General features: G+C 41.3%; 1 protein-coding gene across 1 annotated transcript; it reads left to right on the top strand.

The window, feature by feature from the left end:
* Positions 1-19,662: 19,662 nt before the first annotated feature.
* On the top strand, positions 19,663-21,639 carry LOC109214118 (myosin heavy chain kinase B-like). The gene is made up of 2 exons (XM_019378006.1): positions 19,663-20,403; positions 20,551-21,639. The coding sequence occupies exons 1-2, from the start codon at positions 19,855-19,857 to the stop codon at positions 21,397-21,399; spliced, it is 1,398 nt and encodes a 465-aa protein (XP_019233551.1). The 5' UTR covers positions 19,663-19,854; the 3' UTR covers positions 21,400-21,639.
* Positions 21,640-21,892: the final 253 nt, after the last annotated feature.

Raw genomic sequence — 21,892 nt, forward strand, 5'->3', positions numbered from 1 at the left:
TCACAATATGACATGGCCGGGAACCACACTAGTGGATCTTGAGGGGTGCCTAACACCTTCTCCTCGAGATAATTTCTAGCCCTTACCCGAACTCTGGTTTTCCAACTCAAAAACTCTTAGTGTCCTAATGCACTTAATCATTAGGTGGAGACTCTTCAAATCCAAAAACCCAAATCCCAAAAGGGAATAGAGTTGTCTGCCCAAATATCGTAAATCCGATTTCGCGAGAAAAAGGGGGCGTCGACAGCATGGCGACTCTGCTGGGGATGTCTTTAGGCTTTTACCACTTCATGTTATTTGTGGTTTTATTGCTTTTTTTTGCTTTATTTAATGTCCTTATTCAAAACTGACTTGGTTTTTTGTTTCTTTTTCTTTAATGCTTTCATCTATTGCTTTCCTTCAATGCCGTTGTAATTTTTAGTGCAATTATTGTAATCATTATGAACGTGAAAATACGTGACAATTTGTTTCATTCTTGTAATTGCATCTTCAACATCATATTCCACTTGTGCCAAACAAATACCATAGCAACGCTTATAATGAGTTGTTGCGCTCTTCCGATATTATCACCCCCCCTAAATTTGGCAAAGGCATATTTGCAGTAAAACCAGTCGATCAGCGGTGCAGTCGAGGGTTCCGTGCCTTTCCTTCTTGAGTTGTTCGCTCAAGGGTACCGGTCTAACACCCCATAGAAGCCTTATTCTGTTTAACTGTGCATGCATCACTGTCAAACCTAGTCGAGTCAGTTATGTTGTCCGCATAATGACTCTTTAAGATAACCCTGTCCAAAGTCCACTGGGTTTCCTTGGAACCCAAACGGACCTTACCACGTTCTGTGCATTTATTTGTAGAACTAAATGCCATTATGCTAATTATTGGTTTAAATAGTCGAGTCCGGTGGGGTAGGGGTCTAACACTTTGTTTTGCAAAAAATGAGGCACGAAGTCCCCAGATTCGGCATGGTAAAGAAAATTCATCCAGAGTCACCGACTGCCAGAACGCTGAGGGAAATGAAGGAGGACACTTGGCTAGGGCTTATTTGCTGCTGGGACTGCGCGAGCTGGTGAAACTGTTCGATGGAGCTAAAGATGCCGAGTCTGGGGAAAGTCCTTCTAGGATCAAGTAGTTAAGGTCTTTTTTCTTTTCGCTTTAAAATGTAATAAGGCCAATGGCCATTAGTGACATTTTACTTTCCGCAATTTTAGTGTCGTTTTGGGATTCGTCTTATTTTTATCAATAAAATGAGACATTTAGCATTATAAGTTCTCCAGATCAACTTGTCGCTAGGCCTACCTCGGGCACAACGAGGCACCCAATTTAGGACACAATTTATATTCTTACACTATGTGTTTAAATATTGCAACATTTTTTCTCATAACCCTCACTAACTTGTTACCTTTTTGTTTTTACTTTTTGTTTTATTCCCCTCCCCAAAAGGTTAGTTTGTGCACTCTGGCATCATCATCCTACTCCACATGATCTAAGGGCCCTCCACCTCCTCCTCCTCCGAGTCCTATCAGAAACAAGAACAAAGCAAAATTGGAAGACTTGAGCAACATCAGGAAGGAGAACTCAGTTGAAAGGGTAGAGGTTCCTCAGGGTATTCAGGGTTCCAAAGAAAACGCCACTCAGCTCGAACAGAAGTTATTGAAATTTCAGGAAGAACTGGACCAAGTTCGGAACTTGGCCAACTTGTCATTTTCCCTCACTACCCCAGACGTCAACTTCCACAATGCTCAAAATCCTTTATCTCCACAGAACATCCCGAAACCACAGAAACAACCCGCTCCCCATCAAAACTGCAACACATGTCACACTTCAAACAACACCCCGCTACTCATTCCCGAACCACTAAACACAAATGATCATCCCCACCATACCCCCATCTATGTGGACACCATACCACAATACACTCAACCTATCTCAAGCACACCGGAGTCTGACGACAAAGACTCTCTCATCAAGAACCTGGCCGCAGAACTCAAGAAACTGACTAGCCGAGTCCAGGGTGTTGAAGGAAACAAAGGCATTGAGGGGCTGAATTTTGAGGACCTTTGCATTCAGCCAGACGTCGAACTTCCCAAGGGGTACAAACCTCCCAAGTTCGAGATGTTTGACGGCTCAGGGGATCCCAGAGTCCATTTGAGGACATACTGTGATAAGCTGGTCGGTGTCGGAAGAGATGAAAAGATTCGCATGAAGCTCTTCATGAGAAGTTTGAAAGGTGATGCTCTATCTTGGTACATTAGCCAAGACCCCAAGAAGTGGACAAGCTGGGTAGGAATGGCGTCCGATTTCNAGCATATAACAAGAATAACTACTACAGGGGTGAATTCTCTCTCACAAGGTTAGACAGGACACTTACCTCGCCTCGAAGTTCCATAATCGGCTTCAACGCCTCTCTAACACCTCAAACCGATGCCCATCGATCTAAAACTAGTCAAACAATCAGGAAAACCAATAAAAAAAATACCCTAACATCATAATTAATTAATTTATAACAATTCCCAACTCCACTCGAAAAGTCAACAAAGTCAACCCTCAGGCACACGTGCCTGGATTCCAAATATTTTCGAAATAAACTTTACCCGTAACGCTACGAACTAAACTATATCATTTATTCCAAATTCCATGTCTAATTTCGTGGTCAAAATCCAAAAAAAAAATCTAGGTTTTTCTTCAAAATCCCAGAATCTCCAAAAATTTCCATGTTAAATCCTTATAGAATCCGTGTAATTAACTTGCAATATGTGGGAATAACTTATCTCGCAATAGATGATGAAAATATTCCCTCCAAGAGCTCCAAGTGTCGCCCAACCAAATGAAAAATGTGAGAGAAATGGGCTACTGCTGGGGCTGCGTGAGCTAGTGAAGCTGTTCGATGGAGCTAAAGATGTCGAGTCTGGGGAAGGTCCTTCTGGGACCAAGTAGTTAGGAGTCTCTTTTCTTTTTCGCTTTAAAATGTAATAAGGCCAATGGCCATTAGTGACATTATGGGATTCGTCTTATTTTTATCAATAAAATGAGGCATTTAGCATTATAAGTTCTCCAAATCAACTTGTCGCTAGGCCTACCTCGGGCACAATGAGGCACCCAATTTAGGACACGATTTATATTCTTATACTATGTGTTTAAATATTGCAATATTTTTCTCAGAATCCGTACTAACTTGTTACCTTTTTGTATTTACTTTTATTTTTTATTTCCCCTCCCCAAAAGGTAAGTTCGTGCACTCTGGCATCATCATCCTACTCCACAAGATCTAAGGGCCCTCCACCTCCTCCTCCTCCAAGTCCTATCAAAAACAAGAGCAAAGCAAAAATGGAAGACTTGAACAACGTCAGGAAGGAGAACTCGGTTGAAAGGGTAGAGGTTCCTCAGGGTATTCAGGTATCCAAAGAAAGTGCCGCCCAGCTCGAAGTTACTGAAATTTCAAGAAGAACTAGACCAAGTTCGGAACTTGGCAAGCTTGTCATTCTCCCTCACTACTCCAGACGTCAACTTTCCCAATGCTCAAAACCCTATACCTCCACAGAACATCCCGAAACCACAGAAACAACCCGCTCCCCATCAAAACTGCAACACATGTCACACTTCAAACAACACCCCGCTACTCATTCCCGAACCACCAAATGATCATCCCCACCATACCCCCATCTATGTGGACACCATACCACAATACACTCAACCTATCTCAAGCACACCGGAGTCTGACGACAAAGACTCTCATCAAGAACCTGGCCGCAGAACTCAAGAAACTGACTAGCCGAGTCCAGGGTGTTGAGAAACAAAGGCATTGAGGGGCTGAATTTTGAGGACCTTTGCATTCAGCCAGACGTCGAACTTCCCAAGGGGTACAAACCTCCCAAGTTCGAGATGTTTGACGGCTCAGGGGATCCCAGAGTCCATTTGAGGACATACTGTGATAAGCTGGTCGGTGTCGGAAGAGATGAAAAGATTCGCATGAAGCTCTTCATGAGAAGTTTGAAAGGTGATGCTCTATCTTGGTACATTAGCCAAGACCCCAAGAAGTGGACAAGCTGGGTAGGAATGGCGTCCGATTTCATGGATAGGTTCAGATTCAATACGGAGAATGCGCCAGATGTATTCTACATCTAGAATTTGAAGAAGAAACCTACGGAGTCATTCCGCGAGTATGCTACTCGTTGGAGATCAGAGGCTGCTAAGGTCAGGCCGGCCTTGGAAGAAGAACAGATGAACAGGTTTTTCGTCCGAGCTCAGGATCCACAGTATTATGAGAGGTTGATGTTGATCGAAGGCCAGAAATTCTCCGACATCATCAAGCTAGGAGAAAGGATTGAGGAAGGCATTAAAAGTGGTATGGTCACTAATTTTGAGGCATTGCAGGCTACCAACAAGGCTCTACAGTCTGGTGGCACGTCCAAGAAAAAGGATGTGAGTGCCGTGATGGTTGCACAGAGAACAAAATCCCCAGTAAAATACCAAGCATACCCAATACCTCCTCTCACATATCAAACCATCCCTAATTACCAAGCACCTCCGCCCTCTTACCAAATTCCACCACCTACTTACCAATCATCTCCACCTCCCACATATCAACCTACCTCGCCAAGATATTCCCAACCCGCACCCGTCTACCAAGCCTATAATGCTCAGCCCTCTCACTATCAATCACCTCCTGCCCGCCAAAACTTCCCTAAACCACGCCCTAATTTCGACCGTAGACCTCCCAAGCAGTACACCGCCATCGCCGAACCAATCGACCAGCTGTATGAAAGGCTCAAAGCTGCTGGTTACGTCACCCCAATCCCTGCCATAACTCCAGAAAATCCTTCCCAATAGGTCAACCCGAACAAAACCTGTGCATACCATTCCGGCATGAAGGGGGATACCATTGATGAATGCCGATCTCTGAAGGATAAAATCCAAGCCTTAATTGACAACAAGATCATCGTGGCGAAAGAGCCCGCTCTCAATGTTCGCAACAATCCCCTGCCTAATCATAAGGGTGGAAGCGTTCACATGACCGAGGTAGAAGATGATTGGGACCCCAAAGGGTCGATTGGATTGATTAACGAAGGTGACGAGCCCAAGAAATCAACAATCACACTGAATCCAATTGTGGTCCAGATCCATCCCTCTGGGGATGCTGAGGTGAACATGTCCGTACCCCTCGATCTTGAAACACAGTCATCCACAAAGACCACAAAGCCAATTGAGGTTGAGTTTGGGTCTCCAAAGGCACCTATACCATTTGAAGTTGCTGTGTTACCTCCCAAAGCGAGGGTACCCATTCCTGTAGCAATGTCATCCATAACACCGTTCCATACACAGGCCGTTCCTTGGGATTACACAGCCGAGGCGAGAAGAAAAGGGAAAACTAGGTCTGGAGAAGCAATTGCAGCACAGGGCACGACCAGAACAGGTAGGATTTATACTCCGGAGCATTTAGCTGAATCAAGTAAGCAGGCCTCTGGACGGCGCGAAAGATACATGCAAAAGAATACTCAGTCGTTGATCAACTGAATAAAACACCGGCATAAATCTCCATCCTAGCTCTGCTGCAAAGCTCCGATGCACATAAGAACGCCTTGATGAAGATACTGAGTGAGGCATATGTACCCAGCAACATAACTGGAAGAGAAATGGCGAACATGGTAGGGCAGATATTGGAGAGTCATAAAATCACTTTCCACGAGGATGAGCTGCCACCAGAAGAGCCGAGCCACAACAAGGCGTTGGACATCACCGTGCAATGCGAGGATTATTTCATCACCAGAATTCTGGTTGACGGAGGGTCTAGCCTCAATATTTGTCCATTGGTGACTCTCAGAACATTGGGGAAGAGCCTGCATGAGATCAAGGATGGGGCCATCAACGTCAAAGCTTTCGATGGTTCCCAAAGGTCCACTATTGGGGAAATCAGTTTGTGTCTGCAAATGGGACCGACTTGGTTCGACGTTGACTTTCAAGTGATAGACGTGTTAGAAACACGGGGAATTTCTTCCAAGAGAAATCAATGGAATGTACCCCTACACAAATACAACAAAATATTACTTACTTCAACAATCTATTCCCAAGAGGTGGATCCAAGCCTTATACTAGGAATTTTGTGCCTCCACCCATGGAAGAACAAATTTCTACTTCTCTGGAACAAAACCAATCCCCTGATGTTTCTAATGATTAGCACACTTTCATGGAATATTAGAGGGATAGGGTCTAAAGGTGCTGCTGAAAGACTTTGTTTTCTTAAGAATGAATACAAAATTCCATATATGTTCCTTCAAGAACCTATGGTGGGAGATAGGAAAATTGACAAAGTCAAAAGGAAGCTAGGTTACCATTCATGCTTCCACAACTGTTCCAACAAGATATGGATCTTCTGGTCTTCTAAATGCACATTGGATATTGTGGAAGATAAGGAACAACATGTCCTTGTCCACATNGATTATTCATGGCGACAGTAGTAATCCCATATACAGTCGCCAGACCATCCCAGCAATCGGAGGAAGAAGGAAGATAGGCGGAGAAACCTACCATCACATTGAGCGAGTCAACGCCGTGGACAAGGATAAGTGGTGGGATAACAAGATTGAAAGTATACTGAATTGGAGCGGATATGAGCCTGGCAAGGGGCTTGGCAAGAACCTCCAGGGAATCACTAAACCTATCAAACTGAAGAAGCACGGCACCACCTTCGGGTTGGGGTATAGATATACTTGGGAAGAATTCAAGGATTGGTCGCCACCATGGCGCGGACCTTATTATCCACTGGAGCACCCTATACCTCGCCTGGAGCAGACTTTCCAGCCGGCAGACATCATATATGGGTCAGAAAAAGAGGAAACATTGGCGGCAATGAATAATCTGTTCTTAGAAGACGACAATATGGACTGTCATGTCATTTTTAAGGAGGAAGGCCCTTCTATACAAGCTGTGAGCCGAGGGGCGCGCCTTAACAACTGGTCCGTCAGAACCACCAAGGACCGAAAAGCTTCGGGGTAGCAAGGCTGAACAAAGCACTATGCATTATCTTTTACTTTTTCGCTAGTTGATTTCCTTTCCGTACTTTCTTTAAATTTCGAAAAGAGCCCCGATGTTCAAAACAATCATGTAATTTATCAAAGTATTTCAGTTTCTTATAAATCTCGCTCTTATTATTTTCTCTATCATTTACTTTATTTACACATCATTACTATTACTTATCTTGATGAACCGACGATTGTGACTTGCGACGAGGCAACGCAACAAACGGATACAGACTCAGAAGAGGATGATATACCAGAAGAGGTTGTTAAAGAGGTTGAGAACTTTGAGAATAGGCCTAAGTCTAACTTGGACGAAATTGAGGTTTTCAACTTGGGGGATACAGAGAATGTCAAGGAAACGCGCATCAGTGTTCACCTGTCACCATCGAAAAAGGAAAAGTACACAGAGTTTCTAAGAGAATATGAGGACATATTTGCCTGGTCGTATGATGATATGACCGGTCTCAGTACATCTATTGTAGCTCACAAACTGCCAACAGATCCGACATGTCCGCCGGTAAAGCAGAAGCTCAGGAAGTTCAAGCCAGACATGAGTTTGAAAATCAAGGAGGAAGTTACCAACCAAGTCAAAGCCAAGGTCCTCAGAGTAGTGGAGTATCCAACATGGTTGGCCAACATTGTGCCAGTGCCAAAGAAGGACGGGAAGGTCAGAGTCTATGTCGACTACCGGGACCTCAACCAGGCCAGTCCGAAAGACGACTTCCCCTTGCCGAACATACACATCCTGATTGATAACTGCACCAAGCACGAGTTGCAGTCATTTGTCCATTGTTTTGCTGGGTATCATCAGATATGGATGGACGAAGAAGACGCGGAGAAAATGGCTTTCATTACACCGTGGGGGATGTATTGTTACAAGATTATGCCATTTGGATTAAAGAATGCTGGGGCCACCTACATGAGGGCTATGACTACTATTTTCCATGACATGATACACAAAGAGATCGAGGTGTATGTAGACGATGTCATCATCAAATCCAAGAAAGTCACTGGCCACATGGAAGATCTGAGGAAGTTCTTCAACAGATTGAGAAGGTACAACTTGAAACTGAATCCCGCCAAATGTGCATTCGGGGTTCCTGCCGGGAAACTGCTTGGGTTCATCATAAGTCGACGAGGGATAGAACTAGATCCATCAAAGGTTAAGGCCATTCAAGACTTGCCACCGCCAAAGAACAAGAAAGAGGTTATGAGTTTCTTGGGGAGACTCAACTACATCAGCCGGTTCATAGCTCAGTCCACTGTCATTTGTGATCCAATCTTTAAGATGTTGAAGAAGGACGCCGCCACTAAATGGACTGATGATTGTCAGAAAGCCTTCGACAGAATCAAGGAATACTTGTTAACGCCGCCAGTTCTGGTTCCGCCCGAACTAGGTAGACCGCTATTGCTCTACCTTGCAGTACTGGATGGGCTATTCGGTTGTGTTTTGGGACAACATGATGAAACGGGGAGAAAGGAGCAGGCCATCTACTACCTCAGCAAGAAGTTCACCCCGTACGAGGCCCGGTACTCCCTGCTAGAACGCACCTGTTGTGCTTTGACTTGGGTAGCTCAGAAGTTGAGGCATTATTTCGGTGCCTATACCACTTATCTCATATCAAGGATGGATCCGCTAAAGTACATCTTTCAGAAGCCCATGCCCATGGGCAAGCTAGCCAAATGGCAAATCCTGCTGAGTGAATTTGATATTGTCTACGTGACCCAGAAAGCGATCAAAGGACAAGCACTGGTAGATCATCTTGCCGAAAATCCCATGGACGGAGAATACGAGCCTCTAAAGATGTATTTTCCTGACGAAGAGGTCTCTTTCATAGGAGAGGACATTGCAGAATCCTATGACGGTTGGAGGGTGTTTTTCGACGGAGCAGCAAATTTCAAGGGAGTTGGCATAGGAGCAGTCCTAGTATCAGAAACCGGCCAGCATTATCCGGTATCCGCCAAGCTCAGGTTCCCGTGCACCAACAATATGGTCGAGTACGAAGCCTGCATCTTAGGGCTCAAGATGGCTATTGACATGAACGTCCCAGAGTTACTAGTGATCGTGGATTCCGACTTGCTCATACATCAGGTCCGAGAAGAATGGGCAACCAAGAACTCCAAGATACTCCCGTATTTGCATCATGTACAGGAGTTGAGGAAGAGGTTTACAAAGATAAAATTCCGGCACGTCCCCAGAGTCCAAAATGAGTTCGCCGACGCATTGGCCACTCTATCATCCATGATTCAGCATCCAGATAAGAACTTCATTGATCCTATCCCGGTAAAAATCCAGGATCAACCCGCTTACTGTGCTCATGTCAAGGAAGAAGCAGATGAAAAACCTTGGTTCCATTATATCAAAAGGTATTTGACAACAGGGGAATATCCAGAACTTGCAAACGCTACTCAGAAGCGCACACTGCGAAGGTTATCCAATCACTTCTTTCACAGCGGAGGATTCCTATATAGGAGGACTCCCGATTTGGGATTACTAAGGTGTGTCGAAGCAAAGGAAGCGTCCAGGTTATTAGAAGAAGTTCATGTAGGGACCTGTGGCCCACATATGAATGGTTTCGTTTTAGCCAAGAAAATACTCCGAGCTGGTTATTCTTGGATGACTATGGAGATGGACTGCATCCGGTATGTCCGAAAATGCCATCGTTGTCAGATACATACAGATATAATAAAGGTGCCTCCTAATGAGCTTAATGCAACGAGCTCGCCATGGCCGTTCGCCGCTTGGGGAATGGATGTCATTGGACCTATCGAACCTGCCGCATCAAACGGGCACAGGTTAATTCTAGTGGCAATTGATTATTTCACCAAATGGGTTGAAGCAGCACCATATAAGGCAGTGACCAAGAAGGTTGTGGCAAACTTTGTCCGCGACCGTATCATTTGCCTGTTCGGCATCCCAGAGTCAATCATTACTGATAATGGTTCCAATCTCAATAGCAACCTGATGAAAGTAATGTGTGAGACCTTCAAGATTAAGCACAAGAATTCTACGGCCTACAGACCTCAGATGCATGGAGCTGTAGAAGCAGCCAATAAGAACATTAAGAAGATACTGAGGAAAATGATAGAGAAACACAAGCAGTGGCACGAAATGCTCTCATTTGCTTTATTGGGATACCGTACCACGGTTCGCACCTCAACCGGGGCGACTCCCTATATGTTGGTTTATGGTACCGAGGCAGTCATCCCGGCCGAGGTAGTGATTCCCTCCCTGAGGATTATATAGGAAGCAGACCTTGAAAATGCAGAATGGGTAAAGAGTCGCTACGAGCAGTTAGCCCTTATAGACAGAAAGAGAATGAATGCAGTTTGCCATGGTCAATTGTATCAGAACAGAACGTCAAGAGCTTTCAACAAAAGAGTCAAGCCAAGACAATTCACACCGGGGCAGCTGGTGCTGAAGAAAATTTTCCCGTATCAGGTTGAGGCCAAAGGAAAGTTCTCTCCTAACTGGCAAGGCCCGTACATAGTTCACCGGGTCCTAACAGGAGGAGCCCTCATACTCGCAGAAATGGATGGAAAAGTCTGGCCAAAGCCAATTAATTCAGATGCAGTCAAACGTTATTATGTGTAATCATTATGATTTCTTTATGATGTAATTTGAACTACGTTTGACCTGATTCCCGTTTAAGAGGGGATACGTAGGCAGCCTTATGGGTTCGGTTACAATCCAATAAAATTTCATTTTCCCCCGATATTGGAAACTGGGCAGAATTTTGAGGAGGACCCTCAAAATTCCGAAGTCAACTTTCAGCCATTCGTCACACGCAGTCGTCAGAAGTACCAGCCCAGTAAACTGGGACAGAATTTTGAGGAGGACCCTCAAAATTCCGGAGCAAAAGAGGTCGCAATGTCTTGAACCGCGTCGCAGTCGTCGGTTCATCTAAAAGAAAATCATTTTTATTATGTAGTTACATCATATTTTTGATCATCCATGGCTACTGTCAAATTGCTTTGTTTAGCGATGCTACCCCAATGAAAACAAGAGCCGAGTAGGACGAGCGGAGTCCACGGGAAGACGAACTAACCTTCCCCCTTGACAAAACTCACGATCTTTCTTTGAATGCAGACACCCCAAGACATAGAACCATCAGATACGGTTACATACTCCTATTTTGCAGGAGTACAACTCTCAGAATCATCGGTCACTTATAAGTGTTGTCCGCACATGACATCCCCAGCGGACACAATGACACAATCAACTATCAGCTATCGTCTATCAGCTAAGAGATTTCGTTACTCTCCACCTTTATTTCTTGCATTGCATAAGGCTACCTTTCTGCCTTCCGAGGTTAAGCGCTACCTCCATCCTGCATTTCCTCGCATTGCATATGGCTACTTTTCTGCCTTCCAAGGTTAAGCTCTACCTCCATCCTGCATTTCCTTGCACTGCATAAGGCTACTTTTCTGCCTTCCGAGGTTAAGCTCTACCTCCATCCTGCATTTTTCTCGCATTGCATAAGGCTACTTTTCTGCCTTCCGAGGTTAAGCTCTACCTCCATCCTGCATTTTTCTCGCATTGCATAAGGCTACTTTTCTGCCTTCCGAGGTTAAGCTCTACCTCCATCCTGCATTTTTCTCGCATTACATAAGGCTACTTTTCTGCCTTCCGAAGTTAAGCTCTACCTCCATCCTGCATTTTTCTTGCATTGCATAAGGCTACCTTTCTGCCTTCCGAGACTAAGCATTGTCTCCACCTGTTGTCTGAAATATCGCCAATTTTATTTAAATCCTGCACGGCTGAAATATCGCCAACTTTATTTAAATCTCTGCATGGCTGAAATATCGCCAATTCTATTTAAATCTCTATGTCGGCTGAAATATCGCCAATTTTATTTAAATCCTGCATGGCTGAAATATCGCCAACTTCTTTTAAATCCTGCATGGCTGAAATATCGCCAACTTCATTTAAATCTCTGCATGGCTGAAATATCGCCAATTCTATATAAATCTCTATGTCGGCTGAAATATCGCCAATTTTTTTTTAAATCCTGCATGGCTGAAATATCGCCAACTTCATTTAAATCCTGCATGGCTAAAATATCGCCAACTTCATTTAAATCTCTGCACGGCTGAAATATCGCCAATTCTATTTAAATCTCTATGTCGGCTGAAATATCGCCAACTCTATTTAAATCTTTGCATCGGCTGAAATATCGCCAACCCTATTTAAATCGTTGCACCGGCTGAAATATCGCCAACTTTATTCAAAACTTTGCATGGCTAAAATATCGCCAACTTCATTTAAATCCCACATCGGCTGAAACATCGCCAAATCCTGCATTTCATGGGCTGAAAGATCGCCAAATTATCCAAAGACGTCATTGTTCGGAGGCACCATTTTCATAGTCCGAGAACGCCATGCCATGGCCTGAGGACCCCGCTTTTGTCTTCTGCATATCATTATTCAAAGGCATCATGGTTCGGAGGCATTATTTTCATAGCCCGAGAACATCATTTCATACCCTGCGAATCCTCTATTATACGCCTCATGACCCAGGACGTCATGGTCTGAGGACGTCATCCTATTCGTCCGAAGACAGCATTCATGGTCCAATGGGAACTTGCATCACGTTTAAATTTATGCACGATATATGCTCGTATTGCTTATTTGCAGGTACACCGCTAGCAACGTCCATCACAGCAGGAGCAATCTTGCTCCGGTTCCTGCAGCCCATCGGTCCCTGACCGTCCTTCCCAACCCGAATATTGCGTCCGTCATTCGAAATCTCCATCGGCAAGTTCCGCCGACGGATTCCCCGAACTACATGTGGCCTGATTCCTGTAAGACCAGGGATGTGTAGGCAGCTCAGGAGCCAGAGCTCGGTCATAAGCTTTCAAATCGTTTCTTTCTGTCAAAATTGGCCATCATATCTTTACCCGACAACTCTTTAATCCTTCTCGGGTAAAGAGGGGCAGCTGTTGATACCCAATTTTTCCCTACATATTTTTATACTCAAAATATCCTCAAAATAGCATGTACACGCATATATAAGCATGCCCTCAAGTTTGGTGTTTTTCTTTTATTTTTAAAGATTTTTAAATCAATTTATTGTCTATTTTAATACTACAAAATTCAATAATTATTCCCAAACTAGCATTTTTTGGTGAATAATTTATTTCATTCTCATATTTACATTAAGATATAATTGGGGTAATTTTTGCATATTTTTTATACATTTGCTTGGTATTTTTAAAACTAAATTGCGTATAATTGCAATTATAGCCTATTTTACAATTAACAGCATTTTATAATTATAAAATCACTTTTAGTATTTTTACATTAATATTTATAGGTTATTAATTGGTCCAGTACCTTTAATTTATTTTTAAATCATTTTTGTACTATTTTATAAAAAATAATAAAAGGGGAAATTGGCTATTTAACAAACAACCCTTATTATTTCAATTCTAGCCAAATTGGCCACACCCCCTATCAGATTCTAAATGGCCCAATACCCCATTTAAACCAACCCAACCCAATCCCTAAAAAAATAACCCGGTCCAATCTTTCTTTAATCTGAGCCATTGATCAAATGAGATCAACGGCCCAGATTTAATTCCCTTAATTAAATTCAATTACCCTCCCAGACCCTTCATTTTCATGAGACTGTCTCTCTCTCTATCACGTCTCTTCCTCTCCCTTCTCTCTAGAACTTTCTGGTTCTCTCTTCTCCGATGATCTCCACCGCCTCTCCGGCCACCTCCAATCTCACCCCATTCGACCATCAACCGCCATGAAACCCTAGCTCACCGATTCCCCCTATTTTGAGACCCCAGAAACCCCCACCATGCGAATCAATCCCTAAAAGTTCCGCCTGGTTTGTTTTCGGCCATCTCCGGCCACCTCCCTTCAACCCCAAGGCTCCGATGGGCCTCTCATCGTCCTGTTCAACACCTCTAGGACCTTCAAGGTTTATGGACCATGGTGATTTGAACCTGGAGTTCCTGGTTCTGCTATTTGTGAGTTCTCCGGTGTGATTTCAGGCGAAATCACACCCTATATGTCACGATCTATGAAGTTTCGACAGGTTCTCTCCACTTCTATTAGGGTTTCCCCTTTTTGAAACCCTAACTCTCTCCTGAATCTCTCAAAAACAGTGTTATTTCATGCTATTTTCATGTTTTCCTCTATGTTCTGCTTATTCTCGAGTTTATTCTGAAAAATCCTCTACTTTGAACCATTTTTTTTTCTTTGAAAATTAGGGTTTCTTGGATGCTCCAACTGATTTTCTTTATGATTAAACCTTTTCTTTATTTATTCTGACCGATTTCTATGCTCTTACTGTTTTCTAGTTTGACTCTGCTAAAAAACCCTAATTCCTAAAAATGTTTACTCGATTGATTATGGGTGTTAGCATGTTTCTTTGCCTTGATTTATGTGTGTTAGCACGATTTTCTTTACTCTGCTTCTATGTGTTAGCATGTTCCTTCGTTTGATTGTGTGTGTCAGCTTGATTTTCCTTGATTCTTGTTAATGTTTCGTGGTTTCATGCTTCGAATATGTCCTGCTGAATCTTAACTTGTTTTCACTATCTCCGAATGGTTGTGTTTGTTCATCTCTTGTTCCTTCCTGGCTAATTTTGTTTGTTACTCTTGTTCATTCACCTCTATTTATATGTTGAGAATACAGAATCATGACTTCACATGATTGATTCTGATTTTCCTCGATTGATTGGTATATTTAAAATTTTCTTTTAAACCCTAGCATTCTACTCGCCCGTTTGAATTAATTAATTTTTTGTTACCTTATTTGTTATAGTACTCTGTTTTTTTAAGCCTTTCCTTAATTGAAATTTTCCTGAACTTGGTCTTAATTGGTTACTATATGCATACTGAACCTTGACTCATTCCTTATTTAACCCTACCCTGATTTTTTCTACTTGCCTTATATGGTGCTGAATCTTTTCGTTTGATTTTGATTCCCTCAATTAATGAGAGTACTTCCTTTATTCTTTAATTAATTGATTCCGGGTTCTTCAATTAATAGTTTTCTGTGATTTTTACCTTATTTTACCACCTACTTTCAACTATAAATACACGACAAGTCTTCTTGACTTAAACACACTGAACACTTTAAAAATCTGCATTCTCTCTTGCTCTTTGGCTCTATTGCTATTCTCTGCTCCTGTTTATTATTAGCCGGCTGAAAGCCAAGGCTAATATAGTGTTACTACTTAGTCCTTGCATCCTGCTTTTGCTCTTTTACTGGTATGTCCTAATTAATTTTCAAGTCTCACACCAATGTGTTTATTTTTGCTTCAGTTCATTATCTTTGTGATTTTCTTCTACTTATGCTTCTCCTGTTCAATGTGTAATTGATTCTTTGCTTTAAATACTTCACCATGTCTTCTGATTTACATGCTAAGTCTGACTTTGTCTATTCTTTGCTATGCCTATGTCCTATTGCCATACATTAGCATGCCTAAATTTACCACTTCCCAGTTCCCCTGATCCTTGGCACTCTGTATGTCTTTCTTGGTTTGCATGTCATGATTGTTCCCCTGTTGTTGTCTAAGGCTTATGTTTAAGCCTGACCAATCCTTGGTCCCCTGAATCTTCTGATTCTGTGTAGTCATCATTAATATTGTGATCTGTTTGCTCCCTTTCTCCCATGATTATTGCATGCAATCTTATGCTATTAAACTATTGTCCCTGTTGTTTTCTTTTAAAACAACCCCCCCCCCCTTTTTTTTTTGAAAAATTCTCTTCCTGCACTTCACACTACTCTTAGAGAATAGGTTCTGCCCCCTTCGTGTGAGCATTGCTTTGAGTACCTCTGAGTGCTCACTGAACTTTGACACACAAGGTTGGTATTCCACACTGCACATGTCCTGCATTTTCTTTTAAATGTCTAGGTGCTGGTATTGGCCAGGGACCCAATGGGGCCCTAGGGAGCTTTGTCGCACCTAGACCATGGCAAAGGTTGTGAACTCGAATGGGTTGAGGTTGGAAGACTGGGCCTGATTGAAGGCTCCCTATAGAGTAACTTCTTATTTTTGTTCTTGTTTACTGTAATTCAGATGATACTGGTTTGTAATAATTTGTAAACAAACGATTGGGGTTGAATAGTGAATATGGGGGAGGGTTATGCATGCTTAGTATAAATAATGGGTAGAAAACATGCTTATAGGATTTTATTTATTTGCGCAATAGACAACTTGCATAGGACATGCATCTCATTCATTAGAGATCCTGCTTTAGGTTCTTTACTTTCAGCCTGTCATTACGCTCATCTTGTAACCACGATCAGTTAATAATCAGCAAATAACTAACAACAAGCCAAATAACTCGTCATTACTGCATTGGCATATTAGAAATCATGTTTTTTTAGGGACTCTTCTATGCATTAGATATCCTGCCCATAGGACTTCTCACTCATTCGAGTTGCAGTAGATAATTCATGTTTAGCTAATAACTTTGTTAAAATATGGCTAAGTGGTTTGAAACGTTTTTTGCAAATGTCTTATCACGCGTACCTTTATAAATCAGAATCAAAATATGTGTGTTCATTCTCTAAATAACCAGACAATGTGTAACGACGCCTAGGCAAACTTCAGGCCCGATAAGAACTGATCAATTGTGTTTCTATTAGCCTAAAACCAACCAACTTCTTTAAGTTTTAACTCTGCCATTCTTGTTTTGATTTTCTGAAGTTCACTCAGCTTTTTCTTATACAAAACTCTGCTGAAAACGATTTTGAAATGATGCACCTACTTACTTTTATTGAGCTTCTGATTTTATTTACTAGGTTACTCATCTCTGCCTAGAATCGTGCTATTATTGCTAGTACTTCGTTTTCAAAACCAAGTTTTTAACTGCTCCTATCTTTTGAGACCTTAATTGTGTTTCAGTCATGCTATTTATGCGTTTTGTTTGAGGAGGTATATATGAGCCTTTATATGTCTACATGCTTCCCCAACATGCAGTATATGTTTTGTATGTCGCCTTAGATTTTTATCCTTTGAAACCAATCAGCCTAACATCCTACCCTTTAGGATTAGTGGTCCTAAGTGCCTTCGGGACTGATATGATGGGGGCGGGTAATAACATGCAATAGGTAAAACGAGACCATTCCGCGTTTAATACCTTAACGGGGTGGGAACGGGTAGATATGGATACGATGACCATGCGATAACACCACGTGTATAAACGGTTACCGGGTGTTGTGTGGAGTGATCCATATATGTATAAACCTAGGACCCGCTTCCCTCATTTGTCCACTTTATTTTTAGAATTTCAACTACTTTTTCGCCAAAACTTCAGCTTTTAAACTGCTTGCAACAACTATATGAAAATTTCTTCCTTTATTCAAGATTTCAAAATTGCTTCCTCTATCAAAATTCAGTTTCTTTAATCTCTTGCAACTGTTATGTGAAAACCCCTTTGTATTTGTTTGCCTACTTGTTGTTTGCATTTAAAGTCACAATATGACATGGTCGGGAACCAGACTAGTGGATCTTGAGGGGTGCCTAACACCTTCCCCTCGAGATAATTTCTAGCCCTTACCCGAACTCTAGTTTTCCAACTCAAAAACTCTTAGTTTCCTAATACACTTAATCATTAGGTGGCGACTCTTCAAATCCAAAAACCCAAATATCAAAAGGGAATAGAGTTGTCTGCCCAAATGTCGTAAACCCAATTTCGCGAGAAAAAGGGGGCGTCGACACCTATACCACACACTAAAATTTTCTTGGCACAAAATTTTTTCTCCACAGCTTTTCTATCTGCATCATTGTATTCCTTTCTGGTCTTTGGTATCGTCTCCGGAGGATCTCCGACCTTCTTCGTTGGGACATAAGGACCATCACATATAACATCCCACAACTCAGAATCTTCTGCTATGATAAAGTCATGCATTCTTGTCTTCCACCACCCATAGTATTGCCCATTGAACCTGGGTGGTCTATACGTAGACTGACCTTCTTCAAAATTTGGTAGAGCAGCCATAAAGATCCTTCCTAGGTGTTAGCCTAATAGGAAGAATCCGCTCTGATACCAATTGATAGTTTATATGAGTCCACCAAACTATAGATTACCAGGTCCTCTATGAGTTTCCACTGAGAATGCTAATGAAACAGTAAGTAAATAAGACAGGGAGATTTATGTGGAAAAATCCCTGCTCAAGGGGATAAAAAACCACGACCTACACAGGTAGGATTTCAACTTCACTATGAGCAACTTTTAGATTACAACCTATGCAATCTAGGAATTAAACTCTTAATCCCTCACTAACTTGTAATACACCTATTACAAGCCACTTTGCAATACACCTATTACAAAGACTTCAACTCATAACTAACTCTAGTCACAACACAAGCACTAAGGGTTTATGGTTTTACAAAGGGGTTCCTAAGCAACGCTTCTAGCTAAGCAAATTAGGAGTTACAATGAAGAACAATTACAAAGTTACAACTCAACTAAGGACAATAAGATACTAGATTTAGGAACTGGTCCGTAGTAGTGTTAAACTTTGTTCTTGATGCACTTGAGAATTGAATGCTCGCATATCAGATAACTTGAATGCTTGAAGTGAATTCTCAAAATGTTCAAGTGATGTTTTGTTGTAATGCACAACTTGGATGACATCACTTGAATGATGTAATCACTTGGTTGGTCAAGGGATAAGTGACTGCAGAACTGTACTGCACTGTTTCTGTGGCAGTCACTTTCCAACTGTACACAGTTGACTTTCGTACTCCTGTCAGGGAAACACAAGGGATCAGGTCCCTGTGTTGGTTCTCTATCTTCTGAAGTTGCAGCAGTTTACATTAGCTGGAGTCCGTTGATTAGCAATGTGTACCAAATGTGTCAGGTTCCCTATCTGGTTCTTTGACAGTAAGTTTGTTAGATCATCAAAACATAAAGGTAAGACATTGAAAACCCATCACTATGTTTTACCTATATTCTTGGATATTGTTTAATGGAACTTTCTTCTGAATCTCCTTTTTGAAAACTGCATAGTATCCACCATAAGAATTTATATATTCACATTTAATATGTACACAAAATCAATCAATACATGATACAAATATATTATTATTTGACTATGGATTTGTATAATTACCAAATTATATACTTAACTATAAAATATTTATGTGATTTGATGTAAATACTCAAAGTCCATATTTTTTTGTCCTACCGTACTCTCGCAGGATAAAATGTAAATTTACAAGCTATGAATCTCAGAAAACAACCAATTGTGAAAATATTGACGCAAGATATACGTATTAATTGAATAACAAGTGATCTATGATCAACCATTGAAAAAAAAAGAGCAAAAGGAGAAAAGCATCAAAATTCAAAGTCGGGCGTTCCTATTGCCAAAGGAAATTTCCGTAAATAGAGAAGTGGCGAAATGTTAAGTACACATTCATATTAATCAGAAATTTCTGGTTCAAGCTCTGGGTCAAGAGTTATTTTTTATAGAAGCGCTTTACTTTTTAATGTAAGACTTTTTTGACACGACTCCGGACTTAGTCGAGCCTCATGCGGATAACGAACACCAGATGGAACATAAAAAAGAAATCCTCTTTGACAAGTTGCACGTCAACTATCCGTGAGAGCTACGTCTTTAATTTTGCCCTCCCAAAAGTCTTGTACCAAAAATCTTCATGACCGTACCTTAATTTCTTCTCCTTTTGCATAATTCACAAACATTATACACACATTATATATATTCATCTCCAAACATCTTACGTAACTTTTCTTTTCTTTATTCCATCCTATTAATAGGGATTACATAGAATCTAATTTTCTATTTGTTCTGTTCTTGTTTCATTATCATCAACCTTGAGTTTGTTGATTGATTTTGGAACAAGACATGATGAGGAATAATTCAAGAAAACAACACAATACGGTGACAGAAGACAACATCAATATCCCTGGGAAACAAACATTTGGGAGCATGTTACAATCTGATCCAAATCATGATCAAGATGAATATACTAAATTTCGTACGAGCAATATATCTGAAGCTGCAGGCCCTGCAAATTTCGATAATCAACCTTCTCCATTGAGCTCTGATTACAATATGGTCTCTCCTTCACCTAATTCGGACGACCATTATTCATTATCTTCTCCATATTCAATGCCTTCTATGGACCTAACATCTCCATTATCAAAATCTCCATGGTCGTCACACGTCGAAAGTTATCCTTACACAGGTCTTATGGGGTCCCTTGTTCGTGAAGAAGGTCATATATATTCATTAGCAGCTTCTGGAGACTTGTTATATACAGGATCAGATAGCAAAAATATTAGGGTATGGAAAAATCAAAAAGAATTTGCTGGATTCAAATCAAATAGTGGATTGGTGAAGGCAATAATCATTTCTGGAGAAAGAATCTTCACGGGTCATCAAGATGGAAAGGTACTTTTTCTTAATTATGTCTGAACACGCGCTCTCACTTGCGAGTCTCTGATACTTTTTCATGATCCAAGTACGTAAAAAGTCTTTTTGATATCAGGTACTGTTACAGAGAGCGCATTTTTATTTGCTTAATTATTTGTTAAACAGGTACGGGTCTGGAAGATATCTTCTAACGATCCAAACATTTACAAGCGCATTGGAACATTACCAACTTTGAAAGCTTATATAAAAAGTTCAATGAATCCAAACAATTACGTTGAAGTGAGAAGAAATAGAAATGCCGTGTGGATCAAACATTTTGATGCTATTTCATCTCTTAGCATGAGTGAAGACCAAAATCTTTTATATTCAGCATCTTGGGATAAAACCATAAAGGTTTGGAGAGCATTAGATTTTAAGTGTTTGGAATCTATAAATGCCCATGAAGATGCTGTAAATTCAGTGGTTGTAGGGTTTGACGGGCTAGTGTTTTCAGGCTCGGCTGATGGAACAGTAAAAATTTGGAGAAGAGAATTACAAGGGAATAAAACAAAACATTTTTTCTCGCATACGTTGTTAAACCAAGAATGTGCAGTAACATCATTAGTTGTGGACCCTACATCCAGTTTCCTTTACTGCGGTTCATCTGATGGACTAGTCAACTTCTGGGAACGCGCAAAGTTTTTGTCACATGGAGGAGTTCTCAGAGGTCATAAATTGGCAGTTCTTTGCTTAGCAACTGCAGGAAATTTAGTTTTTAGTGGATCAGCTGACACAAATATTTGTGTATGGAAAAGGGAAAGTGGTGATCATATGTGTTTATCAGTGTTGAAAGGACATTCTGGTCCTGTCAAATGTTTGGCTGTTGAAGAAGATCATGGACCAATTACAAGTGGTGATAGGCAGTTTATTTTGTATAGTGGTAGCCTTGATAAATCAGTAAAGATTTGGAGAGTGTCATCATGTCCCCCTTCCATGCAAGCGCAGCAACTTCGAAGCCAATCTCATGGGGTATGAGCTAGCAAAGGCGAGTCACGACTCACGAGTAAAGGCAGTGAGTTCAAAATGAATATCGGTTATATAGTACGAGTGTATATTTTAATTATATTCACGTATGTTCGAGTCGAAACCAAATTCGATTGAACTTACAGAACTCGTCCTAATCTCGGCTCGGAGTTATTAGCACCAATTTCCATTGGTGGCTCATCGTTGCAATGTAGACGAGTTAGCCGATGAAAAAAGATAGCAACGATCGAACAAGAACAAGGAAAGGACATGCAAGCTCAGCAACTTCAAGAATCAGTTCGTGGTGAGTTGGAAGCGAATCTCGAATCTAGAATCAGTTCGTGGTCAGTAAGTCATAATGAATCTGATCTTATTATATATGTACAATTTAAATTTGTTTTATATGTACATAGTTCGAGCTAAATATAGTGCATGCGACTGAACTTGATCAAAGCACAAGCCTCGTAAATCTGCCTCCGTTAGCCACCAAAATTTTAGTCCGTTT

Source organism: Nicotiana attenuata, unplaced genomic scaffold (assembly GCF_001879085.1).
Source record: "Nicotiana attenuata strain UT unplaced genomic scaffold, NIATTr2, whole genome shotgun sequence".
Lineage (NCBI taxonomy): Eukaryota > Viridiplantae > Streptophyta > Magnoliopsida > Solanales > Solanaceae > Nicotiana > Nicotiana attenuata.

Excerpts from the sequence above, each read along its gene's own strand:
- LOC109214118 (XM_019378006.1), top strand. The coding sequence starts at position 19,855 with ATGATGAGGAATAATTCAAGAAAACAACACAATACGGTGACAGAAGAC. Across the intron at positions 20,404-20,550 it reads CGGGTCATCAAGATGGAAAG|GTACGGGTCTGGAAGATATC; the intron begins GTACTTTTTCTT and ends TTTGTTAAACAG.